The sequence below is a fragment of the Dufourea novaeangliae genome, unplaced genomic scaffold (genome assembly GCF_001272555.1).
Source record: "Dufourea novaeangliae isolate 0120121106 unplaced genomic scaffold, ASM127255v1 scaffold355, whole genome shotgun sequence".
NCBI classification, from domain to species: Eukaryota; Metazoa; Arthropoda; class Insecta; order Hymenoptera; family Halictidae; genus Dufourea; species Dufourea novaeangliae.
The window spans coordinates 356,454-375,700 of NW_015374251.1; the positions used below are offsets into that span (position 1 = coordinate 356,454).

At 39.9% G+C, this 19,247-nt stretch overlaps 2 protein-coding genes across 4 annotated transcripts; one reads left to right on the forward strand and one right to left on the reverse strand.

Annotated features, from left to right (window-relative positions):
- The first annotated feature begins 43 nt into the window (after positions 1-43).
- On the forward strand, positions 44-15,465 carry LOC107192612 (E3 ubiquitin-protein ligase UBR5). Of its 3 annotated transcripts, XM_015581912.1 has the most exons (38): positions 44-301; positions 1,846-2,046; positions 2,134-2,443; positions 2,526-2,737; positions 2,808-2,971; positions 3,069-3,268; positions 3,345-3,613; positions 3,696-3,850; positions 3,919-4,188; positions 4,377-4,490; positions 4,558-4,739; positions 4,817-4,934; positions 5,007-5,161; positions 5,245-5,530; positions 5,629-5,745; positions 5,813-5,986; positions 6,068-6,200; positions 6,282-6,504; positions 6,675-6,913; positions 7,113-7,237; positions 7,313-7,548; positions 7,620-7,783; positions 8,045-8,376; positions 8,741-9,149; positions 9,242-9,348; positions 9,418-9,590; positions 9,696-10,035; positions 10,382-10,614; positions 10,951-11,493; positions 11,689-11,862; positions 12,053-12,424; positions 12,513-12,698; positions 13,095-13,217; positions 13,301-13,510; positions 13,834-14,192; positions 14,285-14,491; positions 14,590-14,968; positions 15,138-15,465. In XM_015581912.1, exons 1-38 carry the CDS (start codon positions 240-242, stop codon positions 15,348-15,350), a joined length of 8,469 nt encoding a protein of 2,822 aa, XP_015437398.1. In that variant the 5' UTR covers positions 44-239; the 3' UTR covers positions 15,351-15,465. The 3 variants fall into 3 exon arrangements, with proteins under 3 accessions (XP_015437398.1, XP_015437396.1, XP_015437397.1); XM_015581910.1 differs by having other exon boundaries at positions 9,242-9,590; XM_015581911.1 differs by having other exon boundaries at positions 5,813-5,980; positions 9,242-9,590.
- Positions 15,466-16,583: 1,118 nt separating this feature from the next.
- On the reverse strand, positions 16,584-19,126 carry LOC107192570 (protein bunched, class 2/F/G isoform-like). The gene is made up of 3 exons (XM_015581861.1): positions 17,010-19,126; positions 16,875-16,926; positions 16,584-16,787 (listed from the first exon to the last, which is right to left on the reverse strand). The coding sequence occupies exons 1-3, from the start codon at positions 18,872-18,874 to the stop codon at positions 16,584-16,586; spliced, it is 2,121 nt and encodes a 706-aa protein (XP_015437347.1). The 5' UTR covers positions 18,875-19,126.
- Between the last annotated feature and the right edge of the window lie 121 nt (positions 19,127-19,247).

Here is a 19,247-nt window from a genome sequence, read left to right on the forward strand (position 1 = left end):
GGACGATTAATTACGGGCGTTGATTGGTACATGGCAACGATACTCGTGCGAACGATAAATTTAAACGCATTTACGAATACTTGAACGACGAGTCCGGTTCGTTCGATTTCGTGAACACGTAACTGGTTGTTTCTACAGAAAACATGGCTGAATATCGTTTCGACGGTATGGTGAAATTGTGTGTACGGAATCATTAAAACGACATTCTGCTCATTTGAACACGTTCAGCCACCGGCAAAATGACGTCGATACATTTCGCTGTGCACCCGTTGCCCGGGACAGACGATCAGTTGCACGATAGGTAAGGGGGAACGCGTTCGTTATCAGTTTCTCATTAATGCATGTACCATTTCGATATGTCTGTCTCGTCTCTTAATCACTGATCTAAGCGATCGGTTTCGTTTGCAAATTTTACGGGCGATCTTGTTACGTTCGCCATACGCTTTCCTATTTCTAATTTATCGTTGCTAGACTCGTCGATGTCCGATGCGTATCTCTAACGATTGCTGCTTAATCATTTTCTATGCATCATTCCAGAATGTTAGGGGAAACGTTTGTTGTCACATTGTTACGGCTCGTTCGAATAACCTACGTATTATCGCCTACGAAATTCTATCTCGAACGTACGGAAATTCGATGTCACTGCTTAATTAAAATGAACATTTTTGTGGGCGCGTTTTCATTGGCCGAAAAGATATATATATTTTTCCTTCGTCTTTCTACTGTTCGTTGCAACCGGACAAGAAAAAAATTTGATTCTCGTCATCGGAACTTATACTCGTAGTGTCTGCTTGTTCGCGCGGCTAATACGTCGTGCAAGTTGAACTGTGATTCCGTATCTTAATGACTAAGGGGTTCCATCTTTTAATGACTAATGAGCTAATCTACTTTTTTTATTGCATAGTTTAATTTTTTTACGTTCGTACATTACGTACATACGAGTTATAATAGTGTATTGTAATTGTATGCCATCGATAAATACCTTGATTAGTATTAATTGTTAAATATATTATAAACATTTATTATATTATCGTAATTGTCACAATTTTATAACAGTTTCTAAAATAGTTTATATTTTTAGGTTAAAATTGTAATCAATTATTACAATTTTTATATTACTTTTAGATATAGTAAATGATCGATTGATACTTAGAACTCGGGACCGTTTTGAAACAGTTATCGTAGAGGGACACAGTTTCCGCGCCTCAAAAATTTCAAGCAGCTCGATTTCGTATTTTACCGGCGCCGACAAAGATCAGAAGTCCTCTGTGTATCGGTGAGGCAATTGTAACGATATGACCTTTTTATTTTTGGATCTTTGTTCATGAAAATGATCCAAATTATATCGTGTCCGATATTATTTTAATCAGAAAAGTCTCATCAGTATTTTAATAAAATGTTCGTGATGAAATAGTTAAAAACAAAAAAGTTTCATCGTTGCATTATGTTGTCTCATCGATATGCAGGCTTTTAATCTTTTTTTTTAGCCCTAAGCTGTCTACCATTGGCTCGTGAAAGCGAATTTGACTGGTTCCAAGGGGAAACCCCTCAGTAGTGGAGATGATGCAAAAGTATTTAACGTAGAGATCTTTTTGAACATTTATTGAGAATTTACTGTAATTGTGATACTACTAGACTCTCAGTTAAATTCATATGCACAGTGTTCTTGTTACATAATCTAATATGTAAAGTGTAATTCACAATTTATTGTAACACATAATTACTTTTATGCGTAATACTGATTTAACATTCATAAAAATTTTAACTTCATTATAAGTTTACTATATGTTTATCACCTTTTTAATATGATTTTTATGAAAAACAAAAACCACAAATCTTTTTTAGGTTAAAAGAAGTGGGAGAGAAGATCAATAGATATGGATTTGCAACATTACCAGCTTTCAGTGGGCTAAAGATTGCAGTAAAGCATATTGTTGTTGGACCAACACACATTGCTCTTCTTACAGAGGACTATAAAGTTTGCAGGGTTGCATTTACAGTATTGTCAGACAGATTAGACTTGCGCAAAAATGAACCAAATAGAAAGTAAGAAAGTAACAAATGAATCTGTTAAACAACAGGATTAAAGTAGAAGAGTTTTTTTTGTTTGTCATGGATCTATTGTTATTACAGCACAAATAAGAGTCATGTCGGGAGTTCAAATTCAGCACCAAGCGGTGGTGGAAGTAGTGGAAGCGGAGGTAGAGGATTATCCAGAACACGCGCAAGAATTATGCGTGGTAGTTCACGAGGTGGTAGCAGCGGTGGAAGCAGTAGCGGAGGTAGGATAGGCCCCCCAGGTGTAATAATGGGAGGAGGAAGCAGCAGTAGTTCGCGTCCTATTGCACCAGTACCTGCACCATTTGTGCCGGAAGACCTTATTTCGCAAGCCCAAGTGGTGTTACAGGGAAAAAGTCGCAATCTTATTATTAGAGAATTGCAGGTTCGTTTGAGTGAAGGTACAATAAAGGTTTATTCTATTAACATCGCGGTATAGGTCTAACTTCGAAACACGTCTATTACAGCGTTCAAATTTAGATGTAAACTTAGCAGTAAATAATTTACTATCACGGGATGACGAAGAAGGTGATGATGCAGAAGATGCAGCAGCAGACACCTATGTTCCAGAAGATCTCATATCTTTGTTGGATGGTGGATTTGGCAATGAACATTCTGTTATAATCGACGCAGATTCTATGTTCCCAGAAGACGTGTTCGGCTATACGGGAATAAGAAAGTAATCGCTTCTCATTTAGTCTCACACTGATTCGTATAGAAGGATGATGTTTATACTAAGTCTTTTCTAGCCGTGGAAGTTCTTCGCGTCGAATTGGCAATGACAGAGAAGGCGAACGTGCGTCAGAACGAGACAGAGATCGTGACAGTTTCAGTAGATGGAGGGATCGTCAATATAGCGGACCACGCCGTTGGTTAGAAACAGCACTTAGAGACTCGTGGGAAAAAGATTCTGGTAGAAACATTGCTAAATCGACACATTAAATATCAATAATATTTGTCGAGTTGTAGTTGCATTGATTGTATTTCTCTTTTCTTTTTTTTAAATTTAGATAATAAAAAGAAAGAATTGGCTTCTCAAAGTCCGTTATGGATATCAGAAGAGTTGGAATGGTGGCACGAACGTAGTACCGATCCTGCTCCACGTTTCGTACAGATTGCTTCACTTTACAGTGAATTAATCGCTGTGTCTGCCGGGGGTCAGTTATATCAGTGGAAATGGTCCGAACCGGAACCATACAAACATCCAGAGGTAGTTATGGAAACAACTGCGAACATTAATGTCTTCTTTTATATATAGCAACATAACGAAGGAACATCTGTTTTAGAATCCAAACATACATCATCCGAAAGCTCCATGGCTAGCTATAACTGTAGAAAAAATAGTTAATATATCCGCGACGGCAATTCGTTGTTCAGTTAGCACCGAAAGTGGCAAAGTAGCTACTTGGCTCGACGAACTTCTGGGACATGTTGCTTCTCGACTCGAACATCCAGCTCAGAGATTCACTGAATTTACACTGGACAAAATAGTGTCACTCCACACTTGTGCTTTGTACACTGTTGCTAAACTGGAAAGCGGTACATTATATTGGTGGTCAGTTGAAATATTAATCATATAACGAGGATATGTCTGTATCGATACAGAATTATATTAATTGTACATTGATTCTTTGCAGGGGTGTGCTACCATTCACACAGCGCAAAAAGTTATGGGAAAAGTACAAGGCTAAGTCGCGTAAAAACAGACCGTCGACGACATCGTCGAATGATATTAGTTATGGCACGCATGTTTGCATGAAAAATAGCCCTATATATCAACCTGGAGCAATAGGTGAGGAATAAGAAAAAGTTCAAGTACACTCGTTGAATTATGAGATACTAATTGTGTACGTTTTTCAGGATTCACAATTGCTAATGGAGTTCCAAAAGTGGGGCAATTATTGGTTGCTGCTTGGAATTTAGATTCAACATGCAGATTCAAAGTATTACCGGCTGGATCTCATTTGCCGAACGCTAACGTGGACAAACGAGAAACAAGTGGAAACAGCGGAACGGGTACTATTAATAAGACAAATCATAAAGAGACTGCTGATCGTCTTGACATGCCTCCACCACCTTCACCAGCTTCAAGCACATGTAGTGATACTGGTAGCATTACAACAAGTCACAGTAAGAAATTTTCAGAATTTATTTTCTATTGATTTGCTTACGGTTCATTTATTGTCTTAATAATTGAGACTTTAATTACAAAGGAAAACAATTTTATTTCAAGTGCTTAGTAGTAGAATATTACGAAACATTTTTGAGTCACTTCGAGTAGATTGATTGTAATGATGTAAACTTTTCTGATTCTGTAGAGAGACAGAAAAGAGTTGCGCCTCGAAGCGAAGGGGAATCTGAACGAAAAGATGAGGAGGAATGGCAATTGAAGGATGTTGTTTTTGTAGAGGATGTGAAGACTGTCCCTATTGGTATGTTGTATTAAATGAGCAAATAATATAAAATTCCTTATATTCTATCATTTCTTTCTGTGTACAGGTAAAGTTATAAAAGTTGACGGTTACTATGTTGCCGTGAAATTCTTCTCGAAGGATTCGAAGGAGAAAGAGAAAGAAATTAAGGAAAAAGACTTCAACACATCAGACTTCAAAGATCTAACAGCGGAAGAGTCGATCAAATTATTGGCTGATTGCAGATTGTTAAGGAAAGACGAGCTACAGGTAAGTTGAATGTACAGTCCTAAAAATAATAGTAAGTTGCGAATTAAAGTCAACATCCGTAACTATCACGCACCTAGGCGATCAAGTCATCCATGAATCCAAGGGCTCCAGATTGTTTCCAAAGAACTCCTAGACGAGTAAATATTGCTGAGGGATCTAACGACAGTATCTTAACAATTGCCATGGATGGTCAAGGTAAAATTTTAAGAGCGAATACAAGTTGCGGTTATTTATTCATAATGTTTTCTAATAATTGATCGTTCATAGGTATACATGCAATAGTGAAAACTGGAAACAAGTTAAGTTACGTGGTATATAATTTGAGTACTGGAAGGCACGTACAGGATTGCTATATTCCATCAGATATATCATCGTTTTTGGGTTTACAACCTCAGAACATCAGCCTTATAAGTGCGGGAGAGGTACATATTCATGATTTTTGCATTAAAAACATTTTTTTGATTCTCGATTGCAAGGAAAACTATAGTAGAATTTTTTGTTACAGAACATCGAATGTTCTATGATTCTTAGAGATGGGAATAATACGATCTATCCGTTGGTAAAAGATTGTGCTGGTGCTATCCGTGATCCACAATGGTTAGATTTAACTCCAGTAGTTTGTATCGGCGCTTCGACCATTCCTATACCAAACTGTTCGTCCTCGAATAATATGAAAAATCAGGTGGCAGTTATCGCATTAGCGTTCGATAACCAATTGCTTATGCCACGTATACTGAGGTGCGATTATGACAGCGTGAAACAGGTGTTCTGTAACCTGGAACAAGATCTCAGTAAGTATCGCTATGTTTTTATGTAGTTCAATAAATGCTATTTCCATTATATGACAATATCTTACATTTCTCTTTTTTCTTTTTTCTTTTTTCTTAAGAAAATAATCCGGGCCAAATTCAGGCAATATTAACCGAACGTTGCGACGGTAATCGCAATATTTTGCACGCATGTATCAGTATGTGTTCACCGACTTCTAATAAAGAGAACGATCAAGGTATGGTAACTTATCATTTCGTTATAGAATATACTATGATATTCTGAGTTGTATTTTTCTTTAAAAGGAATAGAACGTGAACTTGTTACAAATGCTGTCGATGGTGCATCCGCACCAATCGAGGAACCTATACCAACCTTGAGTTGGCCACCGGAAGCATTTGACAACACGTCAGGGGAAGAAGACAGTTTACTTAGTATCGGTGCTGCCAGTATCTCCATGATGAATAAATCAGGTAAAAGTGTATTTATTGCCTCTTTGTCCCGTTGCCGATTGTTAAATCGTATTATGAGTTATTAAATGAATATGTTTTTACACATAGGTGTTGGAGCTGCGTCTAATAACACTTACATCGTCGACTCCGTTGAAAGAAGGAACAACGCATTGCTTATATTAAAGTATATGTGCGAGAGTAACGTGTTACTCCCTCATCTAAAAGAATTGCTTACTGCAAAGTAATTATCTCGAAAGATACAATCATTTATTATATACATATTATAGCAAACATGATTAAATTTCAATGTTTACGTTGACAGAGACGCGCAGGGTCAGACGCCATTGATGCTCGCCGTGTCGGTGCGCGCGTATCACGCGGCTCTTATCGTATTGGATACCATTCAACGAGTTGGCAGAGACCAGAAAGAATGCTCGGCCATGATACTACCTGCGGACGCGAATCCTGACTTGTCACCTTTGTTCGTTACTTGCTGCAATGACACCTGCAGTTTCACTTGGACTGGAACTCAGCACATTGATCAGGTACTAGATTGTTCCTTACGTTTGAGCAGTTGTGTTCTACCGGGTGTAACAAAAATCTTGCAGGTCACTGAAATGGGACACTCGTAAGACGATTTTAAACATGTTTTTCTCCTTAGCAAAAATGTTATCCGAAGCTTTGTTAACGAGATTTACATTTTTTTTTGTTTTAGAATATTTATGAGTGCAGAACCTGCGGTTTAACTGGATCGTTGTGCTGCTGCACAGAATGTGCCCGTGTTTGCCACCGAGGACACGATTGCAAAATAAAAATCACGTCGCCCACGGCTTATTGCGATTGTTGGGAGAAATGTAAATGCCGCGCTCTAATCGCCGGCCATCAAGGCGCTCGTTACCAACTATTGTGTCGCCTTGTAGTGAATACCGATCTCGCGGTAAAAATAAACTCACGGTAAAGAAACAAGTAACGAATTAAAACTAATGGAAGCTTTAATGTTTGGATCTTATTGGTCGTCTCCTTTACATCATATAACTTGTCGTTTACGTACAATTATTAAGCAGTAATATGTAGGTCAAACTTTTCAGCTTCCATTGATAGAAATCGATGAGATCAGATAAAAATAACAAATCATGTTTCTGACCCCCCGTAGAGGAGAGAGCATCTTGCTGTTCTTAGTTCAGACTGTGGGCAGACAAGTTATGGAACAGAGACAATGTCGTTCAGCTCTACGACAGCGATCGACGTCTGCTAATCGCAAAGGAACTTCTTCCGACGGTAATTTTTCTAACTGACCTTAACATAAACAAGATGTTTAACGATACTTACGAGTATATTGTATTGTTTATGTAGGAGTGGACGCAGATTTGGATATGCCAGATCATGACCTAGAGCCACCCCGTTTTAGCCGAAAAGCTTTAGAGAGATTATTGAACCACTGGCCAGCAATCCAGTGTATGATCATGTCAGGTGTTACTCCGAATGGGAACGATCAGTTATTTGGTGATCAAGGACAGACTTGTCGTCAGAGTGGCACCGCATTGCTCGACAAATTCACTCATTCGATCGTGGTCAAGTGTAGTGGAGAGGTAGGACGAAAGATTTTTCTGGTTTCCGTAAAGATTGAACAAATATTTTTGTAATACTGAATTTTTTTTAGATGCTAGACATTCTGCTTACGACCATAGTACGGGAACTGCTAAACGATTCTGTTCCGGGACGACAGGAAGAAGCGAACATCGTGGCGCGGCGGTTTGTGCGATCTGTAGCTCGAATATTTGTTATTTTCACAATAGAAATGGCACCGGTGACAAAGAAAAGGAAGTACGTACGAAACTTAATACAGTAAATCCTGGATGGGTGTTGGAAGACTCCTGGGCACGGAATATGAAATTTCATAGACTAATGGTCATATGCGATTGAAACAGATGTCATTGGCTTCAGAATTTCCAGCTCTGTCACTGCCATGATATTTGTTTTAGTCGCATATGGCCATTAGTTTATGAAATATTTAATGTTCAGTGCCGAGAGACCTCCGAGTACTTTCTTCTCCTAAATTACAACGTTTTCAATATACATTTTCAGCACGACCCCGGTTTCACAACCTTTGGTGAAATGCCGCAAAGTGTTCGCATCGCTGATCAAAATGGCGGTCGAAGAATTATGCGAGACTGCTGATTCTCTGATAGCACCCGTAAGATTGGGCGTCGCTCGACCTACGGCACCTTTCACGCTGACTTATTCGGCGATCGAGGTGATCAACGGCTCGGAGGAGCTGTTCTCTATAGAACCGTTAATACCTCACAGCGGTGTCAATTCGCAGGCTCACGATCCGACTTTGCAAACGCAACAAGGGAACAACAATATAACCATCGCTAGAAATGTTGCCGCTATGGATGAAACCGAAGGTGGTGAAGGTGCGCTGAGTGCATTAATATATTAAATTATGTAAACGTCACTAACTAGGAGAATTTACGGGTCAGCTACTAATCGCTTGATTTTTAATTGATATTTTTTGATTCTTATTTATTTGGTACAAAATTTAAAAAGTTAGAGAACCCCTGCTTTACGTAAATGAAACTAGATGCGTACAAAACTTTAAACCAGGATATCTAAAACGAAGGCCCATTCTAAAACCAATGAGGGTTTTATAACACTGTATGTATACTACAACTTGTACATAGTATCATTCCACAAGCGATTAGCAGACCCGTAAGTTCCCCTTATAAGTAGATTTTAATCTAAAATAAATAATATCTTTGTTCTTCTTTTCAATGCCAGAAGGTCCTATGGATGTAGATGGTGATATAAGTGAACATGAAGAATCTGGGGTTTCCGGAACCGTGGCCGGACAGCCATTGGGTGAAATGGACAATAATGCTGGAGGTGTGGGCGAAGAACAAGCGGGTGATGGTGAATCGGATACGGAACTCGATCTTCTCGCGGAAGCAGAAACAGAGTCGGATTCGGACGATAACCATAGTAACCAGGATGCAGCGTCCGCGCAACGCAGCGTGCAAACCGGCGCTACAGCTGGCTCCGACGGCGGGATGGGTTCAATTTTGTTGTTCCCTGAGGACGAGTCCGGTGAATCGAGCCAGCAGGAAGACGACGAAAGCGAGGCGGGAGAGACCGATGAACAAGATAACGAAGACTTTCAGATTGGCGACGAACAACTGGAGCGGCGAAGGTAAAACATTTTATCTAACAATTCACTACATATAATCTATGCATTGTTCATAGAAAGTATCATGTAATAATTATTGACACTTTATATTCCAGTGGTTCGACTGGTCATTTACACCGCAACAATCTCGCGCCCGTTTCTATGCAATGGGCGATACGCAATCGCGAGACAAGCACGCGTGCATCGGGACTACGGGTAACAGGTGGCAGTAGTCTGGTTTTTATTGATTCTGCATCTTTAAGACGCACTACCGCAACGTCTGCTGTTGCAGCCACCCAAGAACCCATTACTATGGGTACTACTACCATTTGTTTGGCACGTGCATTTGGGCTTGTTATTCGACAGATAGCCGATCTTTTAGTTATGATGCAAGACTATCAGAAGCAGGCGCCATTTTTGCCACGGCAGTTGGAAGTCACCTACCAGGATTCGTTGAATTTACAGGTATTGCAATTGGCAACATTACGTTTTGCAACAGTATCCCTCGTTGTGGTTAAACTCTGACTGTTTTTAATTTTTAACTTTTTCTTTTAAATGTCATCGTTGCAGGTTTATCTCGAAACGCATTTAAAGCCAACATGGGATTGGTTGTTGACGGTGATGGACGCCACGGAAGCACAGCTTAGATTCGGCGTATCCCTGACACGTAGTGCGGACCCTACGCACCCTGAACACCCGTTAAACAATGCCCCGTCGCTTTCCGGTGGCAATTTTACCGGGTTACTGAACACCGCCGCTTTGTCGTTGACATTACAGTCTAATACAGGTCGGACTCAACGCAGCGGTATCGCTACCAGCACCAATATCTCGACACCGCAAGCTTCTACAAGACTCACCGTTGGTTTTGCAGGCGTTGGTGAACCTTCACGTAATAGTAGAGAGTGCGAAGGTACGCGTTTCCTCTCGTAAATCACCAGACACTGTTTAAGAGCATAGGGTGAATCAGGGGAGAAATAAAAATACTCCGCCGTTGGGATGAACAGAACTTTAACTTTAACCGACGCGTAAAAACGCACACCTCGAACAAAGGGGGACGATTGACCAATGTATTTCATGGGCAAAGTATTTCTATTCTCTCCCCAAGTCACTCTGTAGTACAGTTTTGGTAGAACTAAAACTGAACAGTTTTATTAGAAACGTTTTCCTTATAACATCGTCAGAACATTTGAGTGACTTCTGGTTGTTATATTGTACCCGTCAAAATTTTCTCCTGTACTAACGAACTGTCATTTCAGGTAGCGACGTACACCTGGCCCGACGTGAATTTTTATCTTATTGTTTGTCTTTGATGCGTGCCCACAATGCGGAGCACAGAGACAGCCTGCCTGTATTAGATGTTTCATCGTTGAAACACGTAGCTTACGTATTCGACGCTTTAGTATATTACATGCGTTCGATTTTGGAACCTATGCCAGCCCGTGGTGAAACGCCAAAAGAGTCGTCCAGTTACTCCGGTTGGAACGACCAGGTTCGTAGCAGTCTTTCCTGTCACATAGCGGAAGACAATTCAAGTTAATTTTATATACCTCCCGTGTGCTTCTATATTGACCACTAGACTGCGGATTTTATGTATTTATAACCTATAGGGCTCTAAAAAATACAGTAACAGACAAAATTTTCATTAGATGCAACTCGTTTCCTATTTTATTCTTAGTTCCATACCACAAGGGAATAATGAAATTCCTATTTTTCTTGTTTTTACAAATTACCTTACAAAACGTTAGTTTGCACGAAAATCCGCAGTGTATTAATCACTATCGATAGGTTGTTAAGGATCGATTTTCCAGCGTGTTGTACGTTTCAGGACGAGAATGACAACGACGAAGGCGAAGAATATAATTCTCCCGTGCCTACAGCTATGGAGACAGATTCCGTCGACTATCCGGATTTACTTCAGGTTCCCGTTTGCGGGTCTGGAAACAATAAAGACAGTACGCCGAAAGGTCGGAAACACCCATTCTTGCAAAGATCCGATTCTACTCTGTGCCTCGGTTGTCCGCCTCTTGATCCATTCGACACGGTGATGAGCGAGGCGTTGCCACTGGCCGATCAGCCGCATTTATTGCAACCTCACTCGAGGCGCGAGGATTTATTTGGTATACCAAGGCAACCGGCGACGAATGCGAATTCTAGTCAGAATCCTTTAGCAGGATTGCCCACGAGGCTCGGTTTGTCCGCGCGTGGCACCGATAAACAGAATACAGTTATGCCCACGCTCAGTCAGATTATCCAAGGACCTGCCTTGTTCGCACCGACGGATGCTAGACGTAGTTCTGTTTCAGTTGGAGGAGACTCGTCGTCGTCCTCGTCGTCGTCGTCGACATCATCGTCCTCCACAAAATACACGGTAATTGTTATATATACATATAACAAAAGATATTTCTTTTTTCTTTTAATTTACATTGTTCAGAATTGAGATTTCCTTGCATTCTATATATGCTGCATATGTTTTAACTTCTTTATATCTTGTGCTTTTTTTTCTTCAAATGAATTTTTATTTGGTGAAACAATAAAATATGTGGATCTACTTTACACGTTATAGGAGAAGGGAAAATCGTTAACGAGCGATAATCATTCGCTTGTCGCGGAACAAATCGATCGAGCCCCGATTATAGTTTCTACTAATAATCAAAACGATCCATCAGGAAGTACCAAAAATAATAAGGAACTATGTAAAACGAGTAGAAGCGTTATTGTTAGAGCTGGAACTGTCTCGGTAAATATGTAATTCAACTGGTTTTCTTAAGATATTAAACAAATAAACAAAAACAGAGAGAAAAGGAGTGAAGACGAAAAGAAAAGAAACATTTAACAGAATTTCTACGAAACTATTTTTTAATACTTGCACTCTAATTTCAATAGACAAGTATGCCAGACAATTGATCGTTTGTTTGTTCTCTTTAAAGGAACCGAATGCGAATAAACCAGGCGCACCGGAAGTCCTGGTTGTGTCCACCGTTGAAACGCAAAACGTGTCGGAGGATGTCGATCCGGCTGGTTCGAGTCAGGAAATATCGGCTCACGAAACGGTCGAGACGAGTCCGGTGGAAAACGCCCGGACGGTTTCGTCCATTGGATCGAATATATCCCATAATATTTTACTGGGACGTTGGAGATTGTCACTCGACTTATTCGGTAGTGTTTTCATGGAGGACGTTGGATTAGAACCCGGCTCGGTTGTGCCTGAATTGGGTGGGTTTCCCGTCAAGGAAGCGAAATTTCGCAGAGATATGGAGAAACTCCGTAATTCACAACAAAGAGACATAACTATGTTCAAAGTAATTATTCTGCATTTTATTATGAATCGTGTTTCGAAGAATAAGAGCTTCTTTTGTCTGTTCTCTAAATGTGTTTCTTCTGATTCAGCTCGAGCAAGACAGAACGCAGTTACTGGTGCAAACAATGAAAGAATTAAACACACAGTATAATTTATATAATAGACGTGCCACTAGTACGCCACCATTGGCAGTGCATCGCGTCAAAGTGACGTTCAAAGATGAACCTGGTGAAGGTACAGGAGTTACCAGAGTTTTTTATACTGCGATCGCGGAGGTTTGTGATATAAGAAACAGAATTCTACTTATTCTATTTTCTTTTTTTGTTTCCTTTATTGAACGATATTTACATTGGGTGGGAACTAATGTAAAATATCGAATGTTTAAGAACAGTGTCGTGAAAAGTGGGAAACTGCTGGCGTAGTACCGATAATTTTTGTTCTAATAATTCTTAAATCACGGTTAGTAACTTGTTTCTAGCCATAAATTTACAATGTTTACGACTTTACGTCCATAACAAGGTCAACTAGCCACACACGATCGGTTCTAGTTACTTTGTTTAACCGAGTGCGCGAGGCCTAGTTTTAAAAAATATTTCTATGTTGTGTACCGCGTCAAGCACGGTTCCTGCTTTTTTCCGGAACTAACACGGAACGTAATAATCTCTGTTCAGGCGTTGCTCGCTAATGAAAAACTGCCGAACCTCGAAGCAGCACAAGTGGGATCAAAATACACGCAATACAACGTTCTTCAAAAGCTAAAAAGTCGCGATCGTGATCGTGACATAAGACGACAAGTAAGAACCAACGTTTTGCAAGAAAGAACAAAACACACATTTCATTATATTATTTTCGCTCATGGTTTGTACTTTTTTTCCAGAATCCTCGATCCTCTGGAAAATGCCGTGAAATACGTAGACCGTTATCCTTCGAGGCTCGTTCTTTCCATCCATCCGGTTCCGTCGAAGGGAGCAGTAATGCTGGACCTGGTAGCTCATCCTCCAGTTCCCACCCGTTACCCGTCAGTCATCCAATAAATGACCACTTGACCATGCATCAACAACAACTCGGGGAGAGACTGTATCCAAAAGTAATTAATTACACGACCGCTAATCGGCTACGAATGTATCTGTATAATACTACAGTAAGTTTTGGATGTGTGTTCGAAGGCTCCTCGGCATTAAACATTAAATATTTCATAAATTAATGGCCATATGCGGCTGAAACAAATATCATCAGCTTCAAAATTCCAAGCTTTATCACTGTGCTAAACCTCATTAAAAATTCAGCGTTACACCTGGAGATCTCTCCTTGTCAGTTCCAAACAGCCTTCGAACATTAATCGAGGATTTACTGTAAGTGAACGTCGTTGTCAAGGTGTTTTCCATTCTAAATCCTGTTGTCTTGTAACAGGTTTACGCATTGCGGCCCGCGTTAGCTGAAAAAATCACTGGTATGCTCCTGGAACTAACCCCAGCGCAATTGTTGATGCTACTGGCATCGGAGGACACTCTCCGGCAGAAAGTGGAAGAAGCATTTGAATTGATCCACAGCCATAGCCAGGATTTAGCGAGCGAGGCGCTGTTGGATCTGGATGTGTTCAGTTTAACCGCACGCTGCGGAGCGAACAAGAAAAAGATCGAGAACAGTATTCTGGACGACACGGAGGACAATGCTCCTCTGTTCTATTCGCCGGGAAAACGTGGCTTCTACACGCCGCGACAAGGAAAGGCCAGCTACGAACGACTGAACGCGTTCAGGAATGTGGGCAGGTTCGTATCACGGTTAAAGCATGCGACAACTGATACGTAATTCGTGCAGCAACATTCAGTGATGAAATTATATACCTCTTCTTCTTGTTTAGACTCATAGGATTGTGTCTTTTGCAAAACGAGCTGTGCCCTATATTTCTGAATCGTCACGTGATAAAATATATTTTGGGACGGCCGATACGTTTCCACGACCTTGCGTTCTTTGACTCTGTAATTTATGAAAGTCTACGACAACTTGTTATTGACTCTGAGACCAAGGACAGCAACAGTCTATTCTCTGCGCTTGATCTTACGTTCAGGTAACGTAATATAGTTAAATGTTTGATTTTTTTCTTTTTTCTATTACATAATAAATTCGATAATTGATACCATTCCGCGTACTCGTTTCTATTTTTAGTATTGATTTGTGTCCCGAAGAAGGAGGGGGGTCGATTGAACTTATACCAAACGGCCGTGATATAGAAGTAACAGCAAGCAACGTTTATGATTATGTACGAAAGTACGCTGAAGTTCGCATGATTAAGGTACAGGAGAAAGCATTGCACGCGATGAGGGAAGGGGTGTTCGATGTGCTTCCGGAAGGGGCACTCGACGGCTTAACATCCGAAGATCTGAGACTTCTTTTAAACGGAGTTGGTGATATCAACGTTTCCGTTCTGATATCCTATACCTCGTTCAATGACGAATCAAGAGAGTCTGTGGACAGGTTAGCAAAGTTCAAACGATGGTGGTGGTCTACCATTGAAAAAATGTCGAACACAGAACGCCAGGATCTGGTAAGGATTGTGTCAATCCTGTTTCTCATTCATCTTTAGAAAATATTAAATTTATACATTATTTAATAATGTAGTGATAGACATAAGGATGTGAAGGTCATTCTTCGCGATGTTACAACAGGTGAAAAATAATCGAATTGTGTTTATTACTTTTTTGTTTTGTTTTTAGGTGTATTTTTGGACAGGATCTTCAGCATTACCTGCAAGTGAAGACGGTTTCCAACCAATGCCAAGTGTAACACTACGGCCAGCAGATGATGCTCATCTACCAACTGCAAATACATGTATTTCTCGACTATACGTTCCATTGTACAGCTCTCGTCACGTATTAAGACATAAACTACTACTTGCTATCAAGGCAAAGAACTTCGGATTTGTATGAATATATATATGATATATATATTATGTGACCATGTTTTGTGCGCAATAGTTCTAAAAAGAAGTCACACTACTGATAATGATATAAGAAAAGAAGTTTTATGTTGTTACTTTTTTCCTTTCTAGAATGAAATTTATAAGATTTATAAATTTGTAAGGTGTAATTATGATTTTGATTTCTTTGATTCAAAAAGCGGTTTTCATCATGACAAGATTTTATTGTAAAGTGTCATCATTAGTCTTTATAGCGATTGAATAAAACTTTCTCAAAAATCATAATCAAACGAATCGATTAATTAGAAACCACCACAGTAAAATCAGAGAGCAACGCTTCCAGACTGTCGTAACGAAAAGTAGTAAATTTGAGTTTTTATTAGGAATTTCAACATAGTATATTATACAATTAAAAATTTCTTTTATTAGGCGTGTTTACGATGTAACATAAAATGTTGACAGGAAATAGTAAATTTTTTTTTCAATGCACACCAGTAGTAGTAACTGTTTTCCTGGATATCAGCATGTTGTCGATTATAATACGTATCACTTTAAAAATCAGACTACAACACGAGTACAGATTACAAAACACAAGGTTCGGTGTTTAATAATAGTGAAAATTACATAGTTTCATGTAAAGACTCCTTCTGTGACTGAGAATGATGATAAAATATCAACATAAAATCACATTTAATCTAAAAATATACAAATATTGTTTCAATGTTAAATCCTCAATTGAATTGCCAATTTTTGTGATAGAATTTGCGAATGAACTCGGCCAAATGCGATGGTAATAAGAAAAATAATCTAGGAATGTCTAGCTGCCTATTTCGTATTGTTATATACTTTCTTTTAACATGTTCAAAATCTTGAATCTATCGTAAAACAATATCAACTCCGTTACTTATGCTGCTTAGTCTTGGCATGCACTCATATATGTCCTTGTTTCTGTCTAGGATTGTAACAATACATATTTCCAAAATGATTATCATTTTGAAAAAAAAAAGAATTGAATTTACAGATTTAAATTATTATTTATATTTCCTAAACAGTAAACTGAAATAGTAAAAAATAATCTATTATCTTTAATTTACTTAAAAAAAAAATTACTAACGCTAATATGTATAATATAATAAATCTCATTGTTTATAAATTTCTAAAAATCGTAAAGTTATATACAATAATTATATTATCCATTATGTACTTGACAAAGTATTAATAGAAACTTATGTACAATGGTTACCTATTGACCACTTCCTGAACTGTTTTGGGGTAATTTTGCAGCTGATTGGCTCAATTGAGCTAATGTTTCTGGAGTCGCGTGTGCTTTTAGAATTGAATTTTCAGCTTCCAATTGATTGATGCGATCCATAAGCTCTGCTATTTTTTCCTTGAGTACTTCAACCTCTTCTCGTACAGCAAACATCAAATGACTTTTAACAAGATCCTACAAAAAAAAACGATCTCCCGTTAAATCGCTATTATCATCCATTATCTTGACTTAACAATTGTCTCTTTGGCAGACAGTATTTACCATGGCCTGCTCAATCTTATTATCAATTGCTACAGCGCTAGTCCCCGACATGCTATAAGAAAAATAAGAATATTACAATACTTATTTTCCAGAGAATATCCAGAGTTCTACTTAAATCAGTTATACACAATATACCTTTCATTATCTTCGAGGGTGTGATGTTCGTCACTGCCTTGAGTAACTTCAGTTAAAGATTCTAAAAGCGCTGTATCAGCAGACTGAGTTGTGGATGCAGCTACTATGCCTGAAATGGAGTCCTGCTCCGGGTCCGATTGATGAAATGTCATGTTTCCTTGTTGCATACCACCTACAACATTTTGGCAACTAGCCGATACTTGCGCCATTTGCACTTGAGCATTGCTACCGGATGTCTGGGGTTGCATTTGAGATGGAGGTATGACTTGAGATTGTACTGGTGCTCCAGGAGCATGTATAGTCGAGGAAGTTTGCTGTGCACCTGTCTGAGGAACTTTGTGAATATTCTGGATGCCTTGCATTCCTTGTATGGCAGTCAAAGGTTCAGAGATTTGCGTGATCGGTTTCTGGGTTTGAAGCGATTGTTGAGGCTGTTGTTGCTGCTGCTGTTGGGATTGTTGTTGCGGTTGAGTTGGTGGATGTTGTTGCTGCTGTTGCTGAGAAGGAGGAGCATGCTGCTGCTGTTGTGTAACTAGAATATTCGGCGCCTGCGATGTTGGAACAGGCGGTTGTTGAACAGATGGCTGACAAACAGTTTGAACTGGCAACGACTGATTCTGCGTACTCACTGTCACATATGTATCTTCTTTAGAATGAGGTATACTTTGTTGGGCTGTCACATTGCTATTACCAGTCTGTGTTATAATAGGAATAGAACCTTGGGGCATACTTTGGGGTTGGGTCAAATTGTTTGGGTGAGCAGGCTGCAGATTAGAAGGTAATGTAGATCCTTGTGTACCTTGCTGTTGCGGTTGAGAAGTTAACTGTTGGGTGGAAGATTGGAAATAGGGGGGAATTTGCGAAGGTGCTTGCACCTTCTGCTGAGTTTGAACTTGCGTTGGATTATGCTGTGCATTTGGAGGAATTGAATTGCCTACTGCGTAATTAGCACTTGAAACAGTTGCTGTGTTGCTCGGTACACCGATTGATGAATGCACATCAGGATGAGCGGATACTTGTCCATTTGTATCTATACCTATACCTTTATCCTCAGATACAACAGATTGCTTGGACGCGTCTGGTATGACTATTCCACTATCTGTCACCCCATACGATATGCACACCTCGTTTGGATCCGACACTTTTGGAGTACTAATTGCGGTTGGCTGATTGACTGACGTATGATCCAAGTAATCCATGCAAGTCCACCTACCCCTTTTAAATGGCTCGGTACTTTCAATTTTAACCACTTTAAAACGCTCGTTCCTACCGTGCGAATGTACCTCGCGTAGGTCTGCATCTTGTTTCACGTTGCTCGACAGTAAATTAATAATATTGTTGTCGGTGACGGATGTGATATCGAGAGTATTGATATTGCTGTCGTTTACCGAATTAATAACGTTGTTTCCTTCCGAGGGTACGATCGCCAAACCGTATTGGGAACTGGTAGGAATCACCGGAGCCGTGCTGAGGGCAGCATTACTGGTATTGAAGAATACATCCTCCTTGGAGAAAGTGTCTTCCGAGTAACTCGGTGTTTCGATGTCGATGTCGGTGATACGCGAATGCTCGACGGAATTGTCCTCCGTGTGGGACTCGTCCAGATCGTCGTTCGAGTCTTCGCCGGCATCGTTGCTCATACGACAACCGACGGTAACACTTGTTATTTGGAAGGACGATGTCTTTTTACGACACTGATTACTGGCCGTCACGTTGCTGGAGCTAGTCAGACTAACCGGCTGGTACAACTTCTCGGGCTCGCCTAACCGAATCGTCTCGGTGGTCGTACGGTGCACTGGATTCGACGTTTTTCTACTACTACCATCCGACAGTTTATGCGATTTTCTGTGTACATTATCTGCCATTATTATAGGAACTTAACATTCGAGAGCCACGATCTTTGCATTCGTTGTTCTCTTGCATGTTAACATCGACATCGCTCTTAGCCGGGGCCTTTCGGCTTCGAACTGTTCAACCGTCCCGAGGATAGACACAATTACCCTTCAAACCAGCTGATCGTTACTCTTCACCGTAATTCGAATCGTATTCATATTCTCATTTTGCAGAGGTGTTGACAGTTCACCATTTCCATCAGTATCACGGGGAATAAGTGCATTCGCTCGAGTACCGTCCACTCGAAACGAATCACCCAAAACACACGCACGCACACCGATTAAAAACTCGTCTTTTACCTCATCTAATCGAAACCGAGATCACGCTACATTCAATCTCTTATTC

Excerpts from the sequence above, each read along its gene's own strand:
- LOC107192612 (XM_015581910.1), top strand. The coding sequence starts at position 240 with ATGACGTCGATACATTTCGCTGTGCACCCGTTGCCCGGGACAGACGAT. Across the intron at positions 2,047-2,133 it reads AAAAATGAACCAAATAGAAA|CACAAATAAGAGTCATGTCG; the intron begins GTAAGAAAGTAA and ends TTGTTATTACAG. Across the intron at positions 4,935-5,006 it reads AATTGCCATGGATGGTCAAG|GTATACATGCAATAGTGAAA; the intron begins GTAAAATTTTAA and ends GATCGTTCATAG.
- LOC107192570 (XM_015581861.1), bottom strand. The coding sequence starts at position 18,874 with ATGGCAGATAATGTACACAGAAAATCGCATAAACTGTCGGATGGTAGT. Across the intron at positions 16,927-17,009 it reads ACCCTCGAAGATAATGAAAG|CATGTCGGGGACTAGCGCTG; the intron begins GTATATTGTGTA and ends TTTTTCTTATAG. Across the intron at positions 16,788-16,874 it reads ATAAGATTGAGCAGGCCATG|GATCTTGTTAAAAGTCATTT; the intron begins GTAAATACTGTC and ends TTTTTTTTGTAG.